At 48.4% G+C, this 22,180-nt stretch overlaps 1 protein-coding gene across 7 annotated transcripts in view; it reads right to left on the bottom strand.

The window, feature by feature from the left end:
* SCN5A (sodium voltage-gated channel alpha subunit 5) overlaps nucleotides 1-22,180 on the bottom strand; it is an 86,243-nt gene that overhangs the window by 22,025 nt on the left and 42,038 nt on the right. For 3 of the 7 annotated variants that reach the window (XM_027097147.1, XM_027097141.1, XM_027097143.1), the window contains exons 14-19: nucleotides 20,629-20,802; nucleotides 18,987-19,343; nucleotides 14,113-14,553; nucleotides 12,485-12,646; nucleotides 9,698-9,818; nucleotides 8,630-8,784 (exon numbers count right to left, since the gene is read on the bottom strand). In XM_027097147.1, the coding sequence (XP_026952948.1) occupies nucleotides 8,630-8,784; nucleotides 9,698-9,818; nucleotides 12,485-12,646; nucleotides 14,113-14,553; nucleotides 18,987-19,343; nucleotides 20,629-20,802 (1,410 nt within the window). The remainder of the gene's footprint in view (nucleotides 1-8,629; nucleotides 8,785-9,697; nucleotides 9,819-12,484; nucleotides 12,647-14,112; nucleotides 14,554-18,986; nucleotides 19,344-20,628; nucleotides 20,803-22,180) is intronic. The other 4 variants (XM_027097145.1, XM_027097144.1, XM_027097142.1 and 1 more) reach the window with 2 other exon arrangements.

Raw genomic sequence — 22,180 nt, 5'->3', positions numbered from 1 at the left:
CCAAAGCCTATGGGACATGGCAAAATCAGTTCTAAGAGGGAAGTTTATAGCAATACAATCTTACCTCAGGAAACAAGAAAAATCACAAATAAACAACCTAATCTTACACCTAAAGCAACTACAGAAGAACAAACAAAACCCAAAGTTAGTAGAAGGAAAGAAATCATAAAGATCAGAACAGAAATAAAATAGAAACAAAGAAAACAGTAGAAAAGATCAATGAAACTAAAAGCTGGTTCTTTGAAAAGATAAACAAAATTGATAAACCTTTAGCCAGGTTTCATCAAGGGAAAAAAAGAGAGAGGACTCAAATCAATAAAATTGGGAATGAAAAAAAAAGAGAAGTTACAGTGGACACCACAGAAATACAAAGGATCATAAGAGACTACTACAAGCAACTATATGGCAATAAAATGGACAACCTGGAAAAAGTGGACAAATTCTTAGAAAGGTACAATCTTCCAAGACTGAACCAGGAAGAAATAGAAAATGTGAACAGACCAATCACAAGTAATGAAATTGGGGCTTCCCTGGTGGTGCAGTGGTTGAGAGTCCGCCTGCCGATGCAGGGGACACGGGTTTGTGCCCCAGTCCAGGAGGATCCCACATGCCGCGGAGCGGCTGGGCCCGTGAGCCATGGCCGCTGAGCCTGCGTGTCCGGAGCCTGTGCTCCGCAGCGGGAGAGGCCACAGCAGTGAGGGGCCCAGGTACTGCAAAAAAAAAAAAAAAAAAAAAAAAAAAAACTTCCAACAAACAAAAGTCCAGGACCAGATGGCTTCACAGGTGAATTCTATCAAACATTTATAGAATAATTAACACCTATCCTGCTGAGACTACCTCAAACAATTGCAGAGGATAACACTCCCCAACTCATTCTATGAGGACACCATTACCCTGATACCAAAAACATATAAAGATACCACAAAAAAAGAAAATTACAGGCCAATATCACTGACGAGCATAGATACAAAAATCCTCAACAAAATACTAGCAAAGCAAATCCAACAATATATTAAAAGGATCATACCCCATGATCAAGTGGGATTTATCCCAGGGATGCAAGGATTTTTCAATATCCACAAATCAATCAGTGTGATACACCACATCAACAAATTGAAGAATAAAAACCATATGATCATCTCAACAGATGCAGAAAACACTTTTGACAAAATTCAACACCCATTTATGATAAAAACTCTCCAGAACATGGGCATAGAGGGAACCTACTCAACATAATAAAGTACATATATGACAAGCCCACAGCTAACATCATACTCAGTGCTGAAAAGCTGAAATATTCCCTCTAAGATCAGGAACGAGGCAAGGATGTCTACTCTTGCCACTTTTATTCAACATAGTTTTGGAAGTCCTAGATACAGCAATCAGAGAAGAAAAAGAAAGAAAAGGAAATCAAAGTGGAAAAGGAGAAGTAAAACTGTTACTGTTTGCAGATGACATGATACTATACATAGAAAATCCTAAAAATGCTACCAGAAAAGTACTAGAGCTCACCAGTGAATTTGGTAAAGTTGCAGGATATAAAATTAATATGCAGAAATCGGTTGCATTTCTATACACCAACAATGAAAGATCAGAAAGAGAAATTAAGGAATCAATCCCCTTTACTATCGTCTCAAAAAGAATAAAATACCTAAGAATAAACCTACCTAAGGAGGCAAAAGACCTGTACTCCAAAAACTATAAGACACTGATGAAAGAAATCGAAGATGAAACAAACAGTTGGAAAGATATACCATGTCCTTGGATTGGAAGAATCAATATTGTCAAAATGACCATACCACCCAAGGTAATCTACAGATTTAATGTAATCCTTATGAAATTACCAATGTTATTTATTGAAGAACTAGAAAATTTTTTAAAAATTTGTATAGAAACACAAAAGATGCTGAATAGCCAAAGCAATCTTGAGAAATAAAAACGGAGCTGGAGGAATCAGACTCCCTGACTTCGGACTATACTACAAAGCTACAGTAATCAAAACAGTATGGTACTGGCACACACACAAAAATATAGATCAATGGAACAGGATAGAAAGCCCAGAAATAAGCCCACCTGCAGTCAATTAATCTAAGACAAAGGAGGCAATACTATACAATGGAGAAAAGACAGTCTCTTCAATAAGTGGTGATGGGAAAACTGGACAGCTACATGTAAAAGAATGAAATTATAACATTCTCTAACAAACACCATACACAAAAGTAAACTCAAAGTGGATTAAAGACCTAAATGTTAGACCAGATACTATAAACTCTTAAAAGAAAACATAGGCAGAACACTCGTTGACATAAATTGCAACAATATCTTTCTGGATCCACCTTCTAGAGTAATGAAAATAAAAACAAACAAATGGGACCTAATTATACTCAAAAGCTTTTGCACAGCAAAGGAAACCATAAACAAAACAAAAAAGGTAACCCACAAAATGGGAGAAAATATTTGCAAACAAAGTGACCAATAATGGATTAATCTCTAAAATACACAAACAGCTCATGCAGCTCAGTATCAAAAAAATAAACTCCCCAATCAAAAATGGGCAGAAGATCTAAATAGACACTTTTCCAAAGAAGACATACAGATGGCAAAATGCACATGAAAGGATGCTCAACATTACTAAATATTAGGAAATGCAAATCAAAACTACAATGAGGTATCACCTCACACCAGTCAGAATGGCCATCATCAAAATGTCTACGAACGGTAAGTACTGGAGAGGGTGTGGAGAAAAGGGATTCCCCCCTACATTGTTGGTGGGAATGTAAATTGGTACAACCACTATGGAGAACAGTATGGAGGTTCCTTAAAAAGTAAAAATAGAACTACCATATGATCCAGCAATCCCACTCCTGGGCATATATCTGGAGAAAACCGTAATTCAAAAGGATGCATGCACCCCAGTGTTCATTGCAGCACTATTTACAACAGCCAACACATGGAAGCAACCTAAATGTCCATCGACAGAGGAATGAATAAAGAAGATGTGATACATATATACAATGGAGTATTACTCAGCCATAAAAAAGAATGAAATAATGCCATTGCAGCAACATGGATGGACCTGGAGATTATCATAGTGAGTGAAATCAGACAGAGAAAGACAAATATCATATGATATCACTTATATGTGGAATTTAAAAAAAATGATATAAATGAACATATTTACAAAATAGAAACAGACTCACAGACATGAAAAAACAAACTTATGGTTGCCAAAGGGGAAAGGTTGTGGGGGGGAGGGATAAATTAGGAGTTTGGGATTGATATATACACACTACTATATATAAAATAGATAATCAACAAGGGCCTATTGTATAGCACAGGGAACTCTACTCAATATTCTGTAATAACCCATATGGGAAAGGAATCTGAAGAAGAATAGATATATGTATATTTATAACTGAATCACTTTGCTGTACATCTGAAATGAACACAACATTGTAAATCAACTATACTCCAATGTAGCATAAAAATTTAATTAAAAAAAGACTATAGGGACTTCCCTGGTGGTCCAGTGGGTAAGACTCTGTGCTCCCAACGCAGGGGGCCTGGGTTGGATCCCTGGTCCAGGAACTAGATCCTGAATGCATACCATAACTAAGAGTCTGCATGTTGCAACTAAGAGTCCATGTGCTGCATCTGAGAAGTCTGCGTGCCGCAACTAAAGATCCCGCATGCCACAACAAAGATCCTGCGTGCCACACCTAAGATCCGGTGCAGCAAAAAATAAAGAATGAATGAATGAATAAAGAAAGAAAAATTTTTAATGTATAAAAAAATACTACAAAAAAATTTTAAATGAGGTACATATGAAAAAAAATGAAAAGAAAAAAGCAAAAAGAAAGCACTTGCCTATTCCAAGGATAGAAAAAAAATGACCTTCCTTTTCCTTTTCCCTTTTTCCTTCCTTCCTTCCTTCTTTCCTTCCTTCCTCCCTCCCTCCCTTCCTTCCTTCCTTTCTCATTTCATTGTTTTATATTACAATTTTTTAAATCTAATATATTTTGGTTGGAGCAAATATATATTTTATTTTTTTTTCAGAGTGACTAGTCAAGTGTCCTAACACTTTATTAAAGAATCCACACAATAGAAGTCAACACTATCATCTACCACATTTCTATATTTGCTTAAATGTATTTCCAACCTCGGTGTGGTTCTACTACTGTCTTGGTCTATTTCTGAATTAGTGTCATATGAATTTTCCTGGCCATTTTTCATAATATTTAAGACAAACTTAAGCAATGTTTTGTCAAATTCCCTTTAAAATGTTAGAAATTTATTACTGCCTTGAGTTTAATAACTCATTAGCTTTAGGAACTAATACAGTCTTTCTGCCCAAGACGAGAGTGTATTTATAGTATGTTTATCCGTTTGTCTTCTTTTACACTCTCCTTAGGCAAGTTTAATAGTTTTCTTCATGTACCTCTTATACATTCCATGTTATATTCATTCCCAATTATTTTATGGCTACTATGCCTGGCATGTAAGGACTATTGGAGAAATGTTACTTGTGACTAAGTGGTTTCTGTTAGTATAAAACAACAGCAACAATTATTTGTATATTTGTTTTATAACTGGTCATATAATATTTTTAATAGTTTTTAAAATTTTTCTAAGCAATCACTATCTACAAGTAATGATATATTTCTATTATTTTAAACTCATTTTATACTTGAATATATTAACTTAAATTCTTCTGTTTTTCTGATTTTTATACTGTATGTTTAATTTTCTTGATTAATTGCACTGGCTAGTACTTCAAGATTATTATTAAATAATGAAAAACAGCTAAAAGGTAGTTAAATCATCCTTTTCTTATTCCTGACTTTAATAAAAATGTTTCTAGTGCTTTACTACTAATGATGATGGAAAAGGTTAATTTGAAAGTAAGTTTTTCATTAAGTAAAGGAAATATGTTTTATTTCTATTCTTACCAAAGTTTTAAAAATCAGGCATTCATTGAGACAATTATGTGGTTTTTCTTTGTCTGACTCATATAAATAGATTTCCTAGTAGGGCATCGTTCTGACTCCTTAGGATATACCTAGCTATGACTCATTTAGTCTTTCAAATATTTTACTGGATCCTATTTGCATGTATTTTAAGAATTTTGTATCACTATTCACTAGTATAGAGTATGAAAACTGGTCTGTGGTTTTACTTCTGGTATACTTAAGGTTTTAAAAATCAGCACTATTTAGCTTTCATAAAAAGAATTTGTAGGTTTTCCATCTGTTTTCATACCCTAGAAGATTTTAAATAGGATTGAAATTATTTTCTTCCTTGAAAATATGAAAGAATCCACTCTTGGAGATGTAAGAGATTAGACCTAGTGGTTTATTTAATTGTTTTAATTTTTGAAGGAATCAGCTTTGGAAATTTTATCAGATTTACTATTTATTTTCTAATTCATTAATTTGTGTTTTTATTTTATTAATTATTCCCTTTATTTAAAAAATTTTTTTTACATTTGTTTATTTATTTATTTATTTTTGGCTGTGTTGGGTCTTCATTGCTGCACGAGGGGTTTTCTCTAGTTGCGGTGAGCTGGGGGCTACTCTTGTGGTGTGCAGGCCTCTCACTGTGGTGGCTTCTCTGTTGCTGAGCACAGGCTCTAGGCACGTGGGCTTCAGTAGTTGTGGCACATGGGCTCAGTAGTTGTGGCTCGGGGGTTCTAGAGCACAGGCTCAGTAGTTGTGGTGCACGGGCTTCGTTGCTCCATGGCATGTGGGATCTTCCTGGACCAGGGCTCGAACCCGTGTCCCTTGCATTGGCAGGCAGTTTCTTAACCACTGCACCACCAGGGAAGTCCCTCCTTTGCTTTCTTTAAGATTAATTTGTTGTTGTATTTCTAATTTCTTGAGTTAATGAATTTATTCTTTCTATTTAACAATGAAAATGGTTAAGTCTATTAATTTTACTCATTACAGCTTTGGCTGCATCCCACATGCAGTATTACTGATACTGTTATTTTCTAGTTTCTTTCCCCCTCTCCCAAGTCGAAGTTTTTTCTATACCTCTATTTTTCCGTTCTTATTTTTCTAGATTTCATGTGGACAAAACTGGTTGAACTGTAATCTTTGATTTATGACACACTGTCATCTTTAGTCCATGAATAGTCTCTATTTATTTGCTTACTTATTAATATAATGAACACCCATGAACCCACCATGAAACTATTTTCTGTTTGATCCAAAGTTTAAGAATAACTTTTACATTTTTAAGGGTTTGTTTTTAATCTTTCTATTTTTGCTACACTTAGCAGTCTTCTTATCTGTAAAACAGTGCCTATTTCACAGGGTTATTATGAGAATTAAATGTATTAATGTTTGTAAAATGTTACAATAGGGCCTGGCACATAGTCAGTGCTATTTAAGTGTTAGCTATTATTTTTATTATGTTAGGTCAAATTTATTAACTATACATATTTTTTACATATCTCATTGTCTTGTTCTTTCTACTTGATTTGTCAAGCACTAATAGAAGTGTGGTAAAATCTCACTGTACTACTGCACTGTTGCCACTTTTTTTCTGATTTTGCTTTGTATAAGTGCTATGAAATCCCAAGCAATATTCATAATAGTTGTATTTTTATTATAGGTTGGACCCTCTTTGTTTTATCTCAATTTTTACCTTGAATTCAACCTTGTTTAACATTAACAAACAAAAACACTCTGATTTTTGTTGTCATTGTTTGCATTTGTCTGCTATATCTTATTTCCTTTTACTATTTCTGAGTCACAGTGTTTCAGATTTGTCATTTGAGAACACATAGCTGAAGATTTTTTTTCTTCAGTCCATTTAGAGTCCTTTTCTTTTAAAAGATGAATTTTATCCAGTTACATTTATTATTAAAACACATGCTTGATCTTGCCTTTGCCATATTGTTTCCTGATTTAATGCTTCCTTGTTCCTTTTTTCCCCCTATCTTTTGCTGTAAAATCTCTGTGTCCTTAAAAATTTTTTCCCTTCAGCAATTTCAAAGTGATACATACTCTGCTTTCTGTTAAACAAGTTTATAACTTTAAATAACACACTCTGACTTCTTTTTCTCTGTATATCATTGATGTGTTTTTTTTTTTTTTTTTTTTACAGTGCTTGGCTCTCTACCCTGATGAGATTCACCATTTGCTTGCCAAAACTCCTCCTCACTTATGCTAGGCTGAGCTTTTCCTCCACAGCCCAGACTAAATGGCTCTGGCTGCCCTTGTTTGTGGCTGTTTAAAAACAAAACTCGTTAACATATTGTCAAATCCTCCTTCTCTGAAGCCTACAGAGATTTGGCTCTAGCTGCTGATGGTAAAACAGCATGTAGCCTGCAAGCCATGGCTCCAGGCCCACTCTGGAACAGGGGCAGGGCAGTACAGGGTGGGATGGGAGGCCCAGAGGTTTAGAAGTGATAGCTGCAATGTCTCCCCATGGCCTGCCCCGACAGGAGGCAGCATGTGCTGGAGGCAAACAGCCTGGGATCAGAGCGGCCCCCTCCCTCTCTATAGTCTAAAGCATTCCTTGTTAGTTGCTCACCCATGGGGTTCTAAACTCCTCAACAATATCAGGTGCTTGCTCCCTCTGGGCTAGGAAAGTTTCTGTTTGTTCTGATCACCCTTCTCTCTGCCCACCAGTACCTTTCACAACCCTCTCCAGGGCTGTTCCATCTCCTAGAAGGGCTCTGAGAGATGAATAAGGTACTTGGGAACCAGATAGGGCATCCCTGGAGTGCCTCACTGCTCCTCCCGGCCTCACCAAACCTCCCTATTTTCCATAGTCCAGTTCCATCTGCTTCCTCCAGGAAGTCCTCCTGATTGCTCCAGTTCCCCCTGACCTCCCATCACCCTGAGTCATCTACTCCATTCTTACTCAACTCTCTCGAACTGATATCTGACTATCTCAAACCTGCTGAATCTGATTTCTCCAACTAGACTGGGAGCCCCTGAGGCCAGAGCCAGAGTCTCTTCCTCCTATTGCTCCTCCACGGCTCACAGGACCAGTAGATACAAGGAGAGCTTAGTAAAGATCTATTGAACAAATGGAAAGTCAAGACAAAGGACTCGGAATCTGACTCTCTTGGCTCAAATGCCACATCTGCTGCTTGTAAGTGGTGGGGCTTTGGGTGAGTTACTTAATGTTTCTACAAAGGGTTGCTATGGGGATTAAATGTGATAATGCGTGAACTACATAGCTTGGCCTCTAGCCCTAGAAGACATGGAATGAGTGGAGCTACCAGTGTAATATCAGCCTGCATTGTTAATTGCATTGAACCAGTCTGATGGAGTGTCTGACGCTGTGTGCAGGTGGGTGTGTCACCAGGGCTTGGGTGTAGGTGACTGGTGACCTGCGACCTATGCCAGCTGTGCACTGTGATCTGGGCAAATCACTTCCCTTTGTGGAACAAGGAGGCCTGGAGAGATGACCTCTGTGAGCCCTTTCTGCTCTGATCTCCATATGTGCTGTGCGTGTTGACAGTTTATGAGTTGGTCCTGATCTGAGGCCCTGGGGGAATGCATTTTCAACAGAGGCTCCGCCCCAGTTTCTGACCTGGTTTTCCAGCTGGAGATCTCCTTTCTCTACCTCCCCTCCTCCTCCATACCTCCCTGCCCAATCCCCAGGAGGGTACCAGCGCTCCACTGCTGAGCAGGATCATGAAGATGATGAACGTCTCGAACCAGCTGTGCTCCACAATGCGGTAGCAGGTCTTGCGCAGCCTCCACCAGACCTTCCCTGGGGCCTGCGTGGTGTCCACGGTGCAGCAGGGACAGCGCTGGACACAGCCTTTGGGGGAGGGAGAGGAGTCAGACCCAGTCCAGGGCCTGCAAATGCCCACATCTGACGGCAGAAAGTTGAATGGTTGAAAGAATGACTGAAAGAGGTTACAAAGATGGGTAATGAACTGGGTAACATGGTGGGTGGGGCCATGGCAGGGGGTGGGTGGCAGGGAGGGGTGACTTTGAGTGCTGCCCTCAGGAGCCCACACTCAGCAGGTACCCTGTGGATAAGCTGGATGGACTAGGCAACCAGTAAGTAGATGAAGGGCCTGGCAGTTCTGGGCAGGGGCAAGGCTGGGGTTGGGATGAGCTCCAGCTTGCCCTGTGCTCATCTAGGAAACTCTCCCCCTGGGGGAATGTACCAGAACCCCCTGGGGTGCTGTGTCCCTGGTCTTTCTCCATGTTTGCAGTTTCTGAGCCTTAGGAAGGGCAGACTCCTCACTGATAGCCCCAAATGATGTGCCACATGGAGGGCAAACCCTCGTCTTATCCCCAGCGGCCCTCCGAATATACCATGGATTCATAAAAGCTCTAGATGCCAATCACCAGCACAGCCACATGCCACACCCACCTTGAATATTTACAGAGGGCCTATTATATACCAGGTGCCGTGCCAGGGCCTGAGGGAACAGGGGGAATTAGATCCAGTCCTTGCCGCTGTGGAGACACCTGGTCATGCTACCGTCCCACACACGCAGCCGACCCACAGCGGCCCAGCCCAGCACGTCACGGGCACACTTGCCATGACTCATGTCACAGGCAGGTGGAGGGGCCCCCAGGGTCTCGAAGAATGGGGGAAAATTGGCAGGCACCCAGGTCAGAGTGGGGTGCGACATGGCCCTCTACCCCCAGGAGCTGCAGGTCCTCCTGCCCTGGTGGGCAGGGCTGAGGCTGGGCCAGAGGCCCATCCAGGGCAGTACCTTTAGTGAAGCAGTCCTCTGGATCCTTGACGTCCTCTCCGAGGTCGGGGATCTGCTCCAGGAGGTCAACAGTGTTGGTCATGTCTGCTGTGCTCCCCTCAGAGTAACTGTTCTCATGTGTCTGTGGGCAGGACCGTGGGGTAGGGTGGGTGAGGGCATGAGTGTGGGCTGTGTAGCAGCCTCCAGCCTCAGGCCCAGAGTCTGGGGGAGCCTGGGGCTCCCAGAGTGGAGGTGCCCAGACTATCCTCCATTGCACACCTGGGGAATCTGAGCCCGGGTGGATGGGAACCTCCCATGAAGGTCACCTAGCCTGGACCTTAGGGCTCCTGAGTTTGTGATTCTGGTCTACTGGTGTCTAGGGCAGGGTACAGGGGGGCAGGGAAGGGTTCTGGGAAAACCCTGGGAATGGGGAAGGCATCCAGGTGGAAGTAAAACAGACATGGGGTGCAACAGGGACACACACTGGGACACGGACACATAGTGGCAGCTCGGCACACACACAGGAAACAGGCATGCCACACCCAGAACAGAGTCAGAGCCAGGATCATGGGCACGCACAGGTACCAGGTCAGACATGCAAAGAACAGGCCAGCAACCCAGCCCACATTTCTCACTCAATTCACGTGGGTGCTGGTGTGATGCACAGAGCCTGGAACAAGAGCGAGAAGGTGCTGGAAGCTTTCCTGCCCGGCTGTGCAGGGTTCTGCTGCCCTGATCCCACATAACTTGATTATATAGAGGTGTGTGCAGGTGCCCTTATGAGTGTCTGTGTGTGTCATGTGGGGTGCCAGTGTATAGGGGTGTTGTAGTTCTGCCCACTTCCCCTCTTTGGGCCAGTGCACCCATCTCCAGCTGCCATGAATACTGTTTAGCCAGCCCCTTCTCCAGAACAGTGTCTTTAGCCAGGGACCTGCAATCCCTGGAAATGGCTTGGTGGTTACATCGAAGCCAGGGGTGGCTGACGCCTAGTGACTGACTGATATGGAGGACACCAAGCTGAGGCTGGAATCCAGCCAGCATGCCATCTGGAGCTGCTTCTTTTGCCTCATCCTGCTTCTCTCACTTCCTTATGGGTCTCTCCTGAGGGCACTCCCCCAACGAAACATCAGCACAGGAAGCCAGGCTCCAGGTCTGCTTCTAGGAGCCCACCTTAATGATAAGTATGGTGGGGAAGGGGGTTCTGTAAAGGAAGGGCAGCCTTCATTTGCTTCAGATCACGTCTACATTCCCCAGCGCAACTGGCCAGCCTCATGCCACTCAAGCTCCACTCCACTTAGGGGCGAGCTGGTTTGAGTTCTTGGGCAGTCTCTGCTCTCAAAGTTGCCTTCTTTTCCCTTCCTTCCACTACTCACTCCACCGCTGTCTCAAAGTCCTCTTTAACCTTGAGGTTTGCGATAAGGAAGGGCTGGATCCTGGTGAGAATGCAGAGAGTGCTCCTGGGTGCAGGGTGGTCTCCCGTGGCTTTGAGGGTCATGTCCTCCTCCCAGCTTCATTGAGCGGCACTGAGCTGGGAGAGGCACAGTCAGAGGTCTTCATGCAGCTTTTCTTTTCAGACACTGGAGCTGTCACGTGGGAGGACAAGTTCTCAGAATCCCGCTGCAGATGGGATGAGGTGTCCTTCTCCCAGGAAAGCCCCAGCCCACCTCATTCTCCCTCGTTCCCACTGTGACCTGATTTGAAGAGGTGATGAAGTTACAAAACTCGTTCAAAGGTCAACGTTCTAGTACAGGAGCCTCTTCTGTCCGTGACCTTCTGCTCCTCCTATGTCTTCCTGTTCCCACAAGCCTTGGTGTGTCAGACTCTCCAGGGGGAGAAGTGTGACCTGTACAGTCAGGATGATGATTCCACCAGGCCCTCGTGCTTACAAACTGGCCATGATCACAAAGCTTCCAATGGGCCCATCTCACGTAAGGAACAAGGCAAAGGAGAAATATCCTGTTGGAGCAAGTCACAGCTGCCGGGATGAGGACCGAGGTCAGGCAGCAGTTCAAGGGCCCCTGAGTGCTGTCTCTGAACATATGACCTCCATCTTCCTTGGTGCTTGGCAGAGCCGAGGTGGGGTGTAGTCAGCTGTGCCACAGTCCAGTTAGCTCAGGGGTTGCAAACTCAAATGTTTACAGGGCCAGGTAGGTGATGGAATGAGGGCAGGCAGGTGGGAACTGGCAAACCGGAGCGCTCCAGCCAGTGTCAAGGAGGCGGCGGTTACCACTCGTCTCCAGCAGGGCGGCTCTTCCTGCAACTTTTGTTTTTCAAGAGAAACCAGAAATGCAGACTTTTTTTACACAAAAGCTTCTGGGTTTTAAATGTTGGTAGCAAATTCAAATTAAAACCCTTTTGTGTCCCAAAGCCCTCCAGCAGGCCTTGTGTTTGCTGCCTCTGCTTTTCTCCAGGTGAGAAGCAGCTGGTGGCTTGTGTGCCAAGAACTTGTTCTCAGAGCTCCCACAGCCCCCTGGGATGGGCCGATTCACAGGACAAACATGTGCCGACAGGACCAAAGCACAGGAACCGAGTGAGGAGGGGGTGAACAAGCAGAAGTTTGGGGTTAGTCCTGCATCGTGGTCCTGAGGGGCTGCTTCCAGAATTTCCCCATGGCTCTGGTCCCCAAGCCGTGTCTCCCCTAACAGGACAGGGCTGCCCATGCCCCGCTCCACAGACGGGTCTCCCACACTGGCTGTGACGATGGCTGTGGTTCCCAGCAGCAAATGCAGGCCTGTGCCCAGGGACTCTCACGGCCTCTAGTCCCAGCAGCAGTGCCCCACCGGCTTCAGGGACAAAGGTGTGCATTACCTCACTGCACCCTGGGGCTGGGGCCTCTGTTCTCTGCTGCTGTCGCAAGTCTGCCTGAGCTGCACTGGCCTTGGCCCCAGAGGAGGTGGTCTCTGACACCTGGCTCCAGGACCTGGGCTCCCGGAGGGCCTCTGGGCTGCCAGACATAGGCTGGGATTCCTGCTGAAGAGACCCCCCCAGCCCATGAGCTACCAGGTCGGAGTATTTCTAGGACCCTGGCTCTGCTTCAGGCCCTGCCCATGCAGCGGGGCACTGCCTCCTGCCCTCTTCATTAGGTCTCATCTCACTGAAGACCCCTCCCTCGGCCGTCCTGAGGCTGAAGGAGGCTCCTGATAGGTTCGGGCAAAGGGCCTAAGGCTAGACAAATCTCCCTCTCCTCCCACTCCTTGAAGGGTACAGCTGGGCTATGATGCCCAGCTCCCAGATGCTGGCAACTCTACTTAGGAAGGACATGCTGACTTTTCCCAGGAGTTCCCATGGCACCCCAGCTTGCTTGCGTGCCCGCACGTGTGAGCGCGCGCGCACACGCACATGCACGCGCGCACACACACACACACACACACACACACACACACACTGGCCCCAGGGAGCCAGGGCCAAAAGGCTCAAGAGAAGGAAAGGAGGAGGAAAAGGAGAGGCAGGCGGAATTCCACTCCTGTGCTGGGAACGTCCTGGAGCTAATTGGAAGCTGTGGTCCTGGCAACGCCAACGCTCCCCCTCCCCCAACCGACACTGTGGCTGTCCTGCAGCCCGACTGAAAGGGCAGAAGCTGGCCTCTGGGACCACAGGGAGGCAGGAGGATGTGGAATCAAGCCTGGAGCCTCAGATCAAATTCCATGCAAGGGAACAGCTGCTCTTCTCAGCCAGACCCACCCAGTGCAGGCCCTGAGGAAGCGGCCAGGATGGGCCCAACGAAACAGAGAGAACCAGTCCTCGCTGTTTGACCTGAGACCTATAGGGAGAAGCCATCTAAGCCTAGCTCAGGCCATGAGAAAACTGAGGGAGCTGGGGTGGCGGTGAGGGGTACCATTCCGTTTGTCCAGACTCTAGTCCTAAGTGTTAAAAATAACAGGTTGGGAGATAAGATAGTGCTGTCTCTGACACCTGCCATCTTAGGGATGCTTATTTTTAAATCTCAGAATTAGCCCTGGGCCTGGGAGGAGGGGAAGGGGCAGTGGGGAGGTCTGGAGGCCACATTCCTCCCTCACCAAGACATTCCACCTTGTTAGTCCTGGAGGTGACAAGGTCAGGGCAGGGTCTGGGGGCCAGGTGTCCTAGCTCTGTCCTAGACGCATGAGGAACTCCTAGCAAGTCTCTCTCTTCTCTCTCTTGCTGTGCTTCAGTTTCCCTTTCTGTACAATTAGCTGCCCGTGACCAGCCAGGGGATGAATGATGGACAGCAGTCCCTCCCAAGATGCCCTCCTGGGCTGGGCTGGGCTGGGCTGGGCTGGGGAGAGAGGGTTGAGAGCTGGTTTCAGCACGCCTCCATGAGGCTGGTTTTTGGGGGATGGCCTGTCTTCTCCCTCCAGGCCACACCTGCTGGGGCAGATGCTCTGAGTGAGGCTGGGTCCCCTGGACAGTAGGTGCTGCACACACGGTGCGGGGCTGGGATGTGGGATGGGGCTCACCTGCTTGCTGGACTCTTCCTCTGTGCTCAGGCTGTTCTCCTCATCCTCCTCTTGGTCATCCGTGTCTGACTCGGCCACGGCGATGGGCACACACACGGGCTCCGGATCCCCGGGTGTGCCCTGGCCTGGCCGTTGGCCTTCCTCAAACCGTGTCTCCTTGCGGGCTGGCAGCGCCTTCTCTGTCTCTGAGGGTGGTGGGGGGCTGGAGGTGGTGATGCAGCCGGGCAGCTGGCCCTGGGTGGCGAGGGCTGCAGGCTTCTGAGCCCGCCGCTGCAGAAGCCCACAGCAGAAGTCCCAGGTGGTCCGCTTGAGGAAGCGCAGGCCCCGCTGGATGCGGGCCAGGGCCAGCTGGAGGTTGTTCATCTCCCCGTCCTCGTCAGGGGCTGTGAGGTTGTCTGCACTGAAGGAGCTGAGCAGCAAAGCCAGGAAGAGGTTCAGGACCTGTGGAGATAATGCCGTGCCCTGCGTGCTCAGCCTCGGGGCTATGATGAGCACTGCCAGAGGCAGACAGCTCGAGGCTTAAGCCCTGGGCCCTAGGCTCTCATCCTAACCCCCCATACTCCTGAATATAGAGAGTTTGGCTATAAAAGGAAAGACAAATTCTCATCCTGAGGTAGGCGATAGGCCCAGGCTGAGCAGCTGCAGCTGGTCTCCTGCTGATGCTTCAGTTGGGATACCAGCGGGAGCATTGGGCCCTGATTGGGTGTGTTCTCATGGATTTCCTGGCCTGACACATGCTCAGAGAAGGTCCTCAGTCTAGGGGAAGGACAAAAGGAGGGAGAAGACGCAAGCTGGAATCCATCTTGGCTGAGAGATGCGTGCCCACACCAGGACCAGATCTGAAGAGAATTGGCCAGAAAAAAAATCCGGAAAACTGGCCCTATTGAAGCAACCTAAGCCCCTCCCTCTGAGCTTGCCTGTGTGCTCTTCCACACATACTTTGTTTTTTCCACACTTACTTTGTTTCTTCCACAGATATTTTGTTTTTTCCACATGTACTTTGCTTCTAATAAATGCTTTTATCTTTTTCACAATCTTGGTCTCTTTGCTGAATTCTTTCTTCAAAGAAGAACTGAGGTCCTCCTTCCAGCGTTTCACTGCCAGAATGAATCCCTCCTCCCAAGGACTCAGATACAGTCTGAATTGAGGGCGTTCAAACCCAGGTTTCTTGGGTGTTGGCCCAGGTTCAATGGGAGAACCATGGGTTCATCTGATGTCAAAGCCTGCAGATGGGGCCTTGCTGTCTTGGGGGTAATGGGGGGCAGTGAGGTCAGGGTGAGTACAGGGCTGCTCCCTGGGAAGTGAGATCCAATCTGGGATCAGCAAGGCCCACCCGTCCATTCATTCATTCATCCATCACCCATCTGCTCTTGGGGCTTTCCTGGGAAGAGGCCTCTGCATCTGTTGGTGAAGGAGGGGCAGTGATATGTCTCTGAGTTCCCCACTGAAGCTGGGTCACCACTCAAAGATCTGGGGCTCCAGCTGTGGAGCACTCTCCACTCTCCCCAGATCCGACCATGCTTTCCAGGTGAAGGACATGGGAGAATGAGCAGAGAAGAGGGCGATGCCAGGAAAAGAGGCCAGGTGGCAGCCCTTGGGGGCCTGGGTGCCTGTTGGGTCAAGCTACTGAGACAGAGTTGTGTCCAGGCAGTGAGGGGTGCTTGGAGGGTGCTGCGTGCAGGATTAGACACTTGGATAGAGGAGAGGGACCTGGGGCTGAGGCTTCAGAGGTGCCGGAACACACAGTCTTTACTTAAGTTATTTATTAGGGGTTATGGACTTGATGTCCGTCCCTAAGGGGGGTTTGAAAAATCTCTCTGTCTTTGGATGGTTCTGGACTACTGCTTGTTGTTAAACCACCCTGCAAGTGTGAAGTTTTAGCTTTTGTTAAAAAAGAGAACTTTTACCGAGTGACAAGGGACTGGGCTTGGGGAGGGTAGTTGAAGATGGTGGTGGGCTCGTTCCACACAGGGGTCAGACCGGCTCATGAGCATCACCAGGCCAACAGGACAGAGACACAATCTCCCCACCTTGGGCTCAGGTCTCCCCTCTGCAGCCACTCCCAGAAGGGAGTCCAGTTGAATGGGGGCCCCTATAGCAGGGTGGTGTGTGAAGGTGGACACCCAGTCTGAGTCCCTGCTCTGGCTTCTTACAAGCCCCTGAGACATGCTTGTCAGAGAGCTGGGAGTGAGAATTCTGGCGAAAGCAGTGGGCAAGGTTGGAGTGCCAGGCCTCAGAAACGTGCCTTTGCTTTAAACATTAACATTCATGTGGACAGTATGGAAAGGTTAAGGAGTAGGCTCTCCTGTTCTATCTCCACAGAGAGATGATCACTTTTGACACCTGGCAGTCTCTTTTATGTCGTCACTGGAGGGGTGACGCATGTGATGTGATGCAGAGCTGCTGTCTACACTGACCTCTGGCCAGGCTCCCAGCCTCTGTCCACACTGGCCCAGGCCTGGCCTGCCTCAGCTCCTGGTAGCCCACCCTGGGTTCACATCCCCTGACCTCCAGGCATCTGGGGCCAGTCTGGGGGCAGGGCAGGGGGTGCCTGGGCAGCCTTGTCCACCCACAGAAGATGCTAGGGCCTCCCCTGCCGCCGGCTTCAGAAGTTCGGCTGCTTCCAGTGCTTTCCCTGTCAATCACACTGCTGCTCCCCAGCCCCTGCCTGATGATCACTTCCCATTTCAATGACAATCTTGCTTCCACCCACGCCCCGAAGCAGCCCAATTCCTGAGGCAGCCAGGGAGGGGGCCGCGTGGGCTGCGTTAGCTTCCCTCCTCCAGCAGCCTCTAATCTTCTCATCCCCAGGCAGATCTACTCGGAAGTCGCAGGCTGTGTGTGCGTGAGGGCAGCTCAGCCTGGCCCTGGGCTGAAAGCTCTGTGTACTCGCATCCTCCTTGGAACACACAGAGTCTGGCAGTCCCAGAGCTGTGCCAGGGGCTGAGTGAGGGGCTCCCTGAGGGGCGGCAGGTTTGAGGGGATGGGAGGGGGGTTGCAGGGCCCGCCAAAGAGCTGGGTTCCACTGGCACTGTGCACTCTGCTTCCTCTCTGGGCTCCACCCATGGAGGCTGAGGAAGACCGACCCCGACTTGGCCTGGTTAAGTCACAGGGGAGGAGAAAGCAGGCAGGTCTGGAGAAGGGCTCTGGAATCTGCAGCCCACAGTACTCACATCACCTAAAATCCCTCTATGAGCCGCTGTGAGCCTGAGCTGCCCACACCATGGGCAGTGGTAGCCAGACACTGCAGGTGTGACGTTGGAGCGTGTGTGGTCCCCCTGTGTACCCAGGAAGGTGGCTGCATGTCCACAGTGGACACTGACCTCTCCCTGAACAACTGACCCCTCTCAAACTTGCCTCTTCCAAAGGCTCCTTCTCTGGCATTTAGATTTTGATCTCTCTCAACTCCAGAATTGCCCACATTGTAAAGACACAAGGCAAGATGCACTTTCCCTGGGACAGACAGGTGGCCATGGGAGCAAAGACCTGGGCTTCTCATTACAGGACAGCAGGGACTCTCACCACAGCTATTCAGGATGACATACAAGGTTCTCTCGGGCCCCACCTCACCTGGACCACCACTACCTGCCTGAGCCTGTGCTTTGCTTACCTTGCTTCTTCCCTCTCTAGCATCACCTGTCAATCAGGTCAGCGGGAAACCCCCTCCACCAGGAAGCCTTCCTTGATTTCCCCAGCTGAAGGGGCTCAGCACCCATGGGCTCCCTCTTAATGGCTCTGACCATTCTGACCAGCTTGAGAGTTATCTCAGGCCTGTTTGAACTCTCCACCTCCTCACTCTCTCAAGGTGGTGAGCAATGTCAGAGCCACATTCATCTCTGTATGCCCAATAGCATTTGGCACAATATTCTGCATGCAATGGGAGCTCAACAAATGTTTGTTAAGCTGAATTGAACCAGGTGATAAATCACTGACAGTGAATAACTAATAAAACAATGAGTAGATGAGAAAATAATTAATTAATGGATATAAAATGAATACATAATGAATAAATAGGTAAATAGATGGGTAAATGGAAGAATGAGGAAATGAGTGATGTGCATGAATGGATAGCTAAATGAGTGAGTGAGTAGATAGCTGGATGGATAAATGAGTAGATGGATGGGACTGATGAGTGAGAGAATAGATGAGTGGGTTGACGGATGGATGTAGAGGTGGATGAATCAATAGAGGGATAGATGAGTGAGTGGAAAGATGGGTGATGGATGAATGAATGGATGGATAGGTGGGTGAATGAATGGATGGGTAGATAGATGGGCAAATGGATGGATGAACAGGTGTGCACATGTGTGTGTGAATGGGGGTTGATGGATGGATGGTTGATGGATAGATGAATGGGTGGGTAAGTGAGTGAGTAGATGGACGTTGATGGATGAATGACTGGGTGAGTGAGTGCATAAATGGGTAGGGAGATTGGTAACTGAGTAGGCAGATCGATGAAAAGGTGGACAGGTGGATAGGTGAGTTGGTGGGTGGGTTATTGATGAGTGGATCGATGGCTGGATAAGTAGATGTATGAATGAGTAGAGAGATGAAAGAGTGAATGGGTAAGTAATAGATGGATTGATGATACATGGATGGATGGGTAAGTGGGTGCACAGATGGGTGAATGAATGAACGGGTGAGTAAATAGATGGAATGATGGGTAAATGAGTAGATGGATGGATGGGTAAATCGATGGATGGATGAGAGATTGATGGGTGGATGGATTGTTTGATAGATGGCTGAGTGAGGGAGTGGATGGATGGAAGGAAGGGTAAGTGAATGGACAGATGGATGACTGGGTGGGTGGGTAGCTGGGTAGATGAATGGATGGGTAGGTGAGTGAGTGTGTGTGAGGCCACCGGCCAACTTACCACGAGATTGCCAATGACCATAACAAGCAAGAAGACCAGCAGGCACAGCGACTGCCCAGACACCTCCATGCAGTCCCACATGGTCTCGATCCACTCGCCACAGAGGATGCGGAAGATGATGAGGAAGGCATGGAAGAAGTCCATCATGTGCCAGCGGGGCAGCACACCTGGGTCACTGATGCGGTGCCTCAGCTCTGAGTAGTTCTTGCCAAAGAGCTGCATGCCCACCACAGCGAAGATGAACACGATGATGGCCAGCACCAGCGTCAGGTTGCCCAGTGCCCCCACTGAGTTCCCGATGATCTTGATGAGTGTGTTCAGGGTGGGCCAGGACTTCGCCAGCTTGAAGACCCGAAGCTGGGGAGGGAGGGGTCCTTGTGAGGGGCTCTGGCTCCCACTGCCCATAGACACCCTCACCCCTGACAGCTCCTGCCTGAGAACCCAGGGCACCCTTAAAGGTCACCGACACCTGTTTCTCCTCGTTTGTCCAAGAGCACACACTATTGCTTCTCTCCACAGCCTGAGGGCAGCTTCATCGGGCCCTGCTCTGGGAGTCAGGTCAACAGCTCCAGACTCCTCCCCCCAACCCACCCCATCTCTCTGTCCCCACACCAGCCTCCTACCCACCTTGGTCTCACTTCCAGGAACCACCCAGTAGATTCCCCATCATGGAATGTCCCTCTTCCAGAACCCTCCTCATCAGGTATCCTTCTGGGCGAGCTCAAACCATCCCTGACTTGCCCAGTCACCTCCATCTTTCCCTCCTCTCAGTCATCACAGAGAAAGGGAGCTGGTGTTTAGCATTTATTGAACACCCACTGTGCCAGGCCTTATGTTTAGGATGGATCAGCTCATTCAGAACTCCAAATAACTACATGAGGGTGGTACTATTATTACCTCATTTGACAGATGAAGAAGCCAACCCTTAGAGGTGGGGTATGGTGTCTAGGTCCCTCGGCTCTTGGCAGTGGAGTCGGAATTAAAACCCACAGCCTAGGCTTTCTATTTTGCCCCCAACAGCCTGCCTACCTAGCCCCAAGTGAAGCCACTTCCTCCAGAAAGCCTTCCCTGACCTACCTCTAGCCCCATGCCTGGACCTCTTAGACATTTTGAACTCAAAGCATGGTCCACAGACGCATAGCTTTGACATCATCCGAGACCTACTGAATCCACATCTGCACTTTAGCAAGATCCCCAGGCAATTTGTGTGCACATTAAAGTTTCAAAAATGCAGATTCCAAAACCAGCAGGTAGAGCCTCAGCAGACTTGGCTCCACCTGTTGCTTGCCATGTGGCTTTGGGAAATCGTTTCATCTCTCTGAGTGTGGAATGGGAATGTAGCAATACTAGCTCCTCTCCTGGGATCCTATGAGGACTAAAGGGGGCACGGTGAATCACAAAGGGCTTTGCAAATCGTCAGGATGGATGGGCACCAATTGCCCCTCTGGAGGGAGGGCTATCTCCCTCTGTCTTGCCCACCTCTGTGTCCCCCACATCACCAGCCCTGGGGTACCTAGCAAACAGCTGTTGGGTAAGGCATGAAAGATCACAGTAGGGGTGATTGAGTGGTGACCTCGGAGGGGGTGTGGCTCAGTACCCCAGGCCCCCACCCACTCGCCCCCTGCCGGGCCCAGCCGTGTACCAGGCGGAAGGAGCGAAGCACCGACAAGTTGCCCATGCGGGACAGGCCCAGCTCCATGAGGCTGAGGATGACGATGATGCTGTCGAAGATGTTCCAGCCCTGCTGGAAGTAGTAGTAGGGGTCCAGGGCGATGATCTTGAAGGTCATCTCTGCTGTGAAGATCCCTGTGAAGACCTGGGAAGCAGCGGGAATCAGGGGTTCCCGACGTTTAGGCTGGAAAAAGCCTCTGGCAGCAGGGGCTCCCTGCCTCCTGACTCTTGCTCCTGTAGGGTCCCCCTTCTGGGCTGCCAGCTCTGACTGCGCCCAGAATCCCAGTGGGTGCCTGCTCAGCCACGGCCCGGTCCCTTGGGGACACCTCCAGCCTGATGCCTCCAGCCAACTCTGCTGTTCCAGGCATGACCCACCAGCCTGGGCCTCAGAAACAGCCGGGCCCACTGCAGGCTCTGCAGGGACTCACAGCTCTGGGAGGCACCTGGGATCAGGGGAAGCTGGGGTGGGCCTTGACACCACAACTCTAGACCCCTTCCAGCCCGTGTGGCCACAGGAAGTTTCACACATGCCAAATACACACATTCCCACAAACACGCTTTCATGGCTCATGGCTTTTGCCCATGCTGTTCCCACTTCCTCCCTGTCCACATGCTGACTCTTCTCACTGTGATAAGAACCAGCCACCATCTCTTGAGGCTTGACTATGTACCAAGAGCTGGGCTAGAATGCTTTGCATACATTGTTTCTTTTAATCTGTCCAACAACCCGACGAGAAAGGTATCATTAACCCCATTTTCCAGGTACAGAAACTGAGGCACTGAGAGGTTAAGTAACATGCCTGGGGTCAAGTAGCTCATAAATTTGAGAACCAGGAGATGAACTCAGTGCAGTCCTTCAAGATTTAGAGCAACCACTCTCCCTTCTAGAAACGATCCTGAGGTGGGCAGGGGCTGGGCTTCACCTGGTTCACTGACTCATGAGTCCCTGAGCAGCCCAGCTTCAGAAGGCAGAGACTCAAGGTTAAGGAGTCCATCGTGTGATGGGCCAGGCAGCCCCGACCATGGCCTACGGCTCTGAGCTGTGTCAACTGCTATGGCAGGAGGGTGCATGGCTCTGGGAGGAGGGGATATCCCCTGAGGGTGTGGCTAGCAGGAAGTTGGTGCCTGTATATCAGGCCTTCCTGGAGCCAGGTGGGGTAGTGGGTGGGGTTATCCTGAGAGTGGTGAGGAGGCTCTGAGGTCTTCTGCAGGGGAGGCCTGAGGTCCGAGGGCCTCAGTAGCTGTGGAGGTCAGAAGCAGAGGCATGGCTGAGGCATCTCACTGAGGTCAGCACTCAGGAGTGGGGGTTACCTTGTCCTTGGCACCTGCCCTCAGGAGACTCTGTGCTGGAAGGAGAGAAGGAGAGGCATCTGCACCTGTTGGTGGCCCCAGCGCCAGCCCTTTCCCTTCTCCGGAAATGAGGCCCTGTAGCAGTGGGCTGGGGGGCAGGGGATTGCTGTTGGCCCAGGGAGGGCACTAGGATGGCAGGTGGGTGGGCACCTCTGCACTACCATACAGGGCAC

Source organism: Aethalodelphis obliquidens, unplaced genomic scaffold (genome assembly GCF_003676395.1).
Source record: "Aethalodelphis obliquidens isolate GAN/ISIS:26980383/991018 unplaced genomic scaffold, ASM367639v1 scaffold112, whole genome shotgun sequence".
In the NCBI taxonomy this organism is placed as follows: Eukaryota; Metazoa; Chordata; class Mammalia; order Artiodactyla; family Delphinidae; genus Aethalodelphis; species Aethalodelphis obliquidens.
This window is presented reverse-complemented; position numbering and strand designations above follow the sequence as displayed.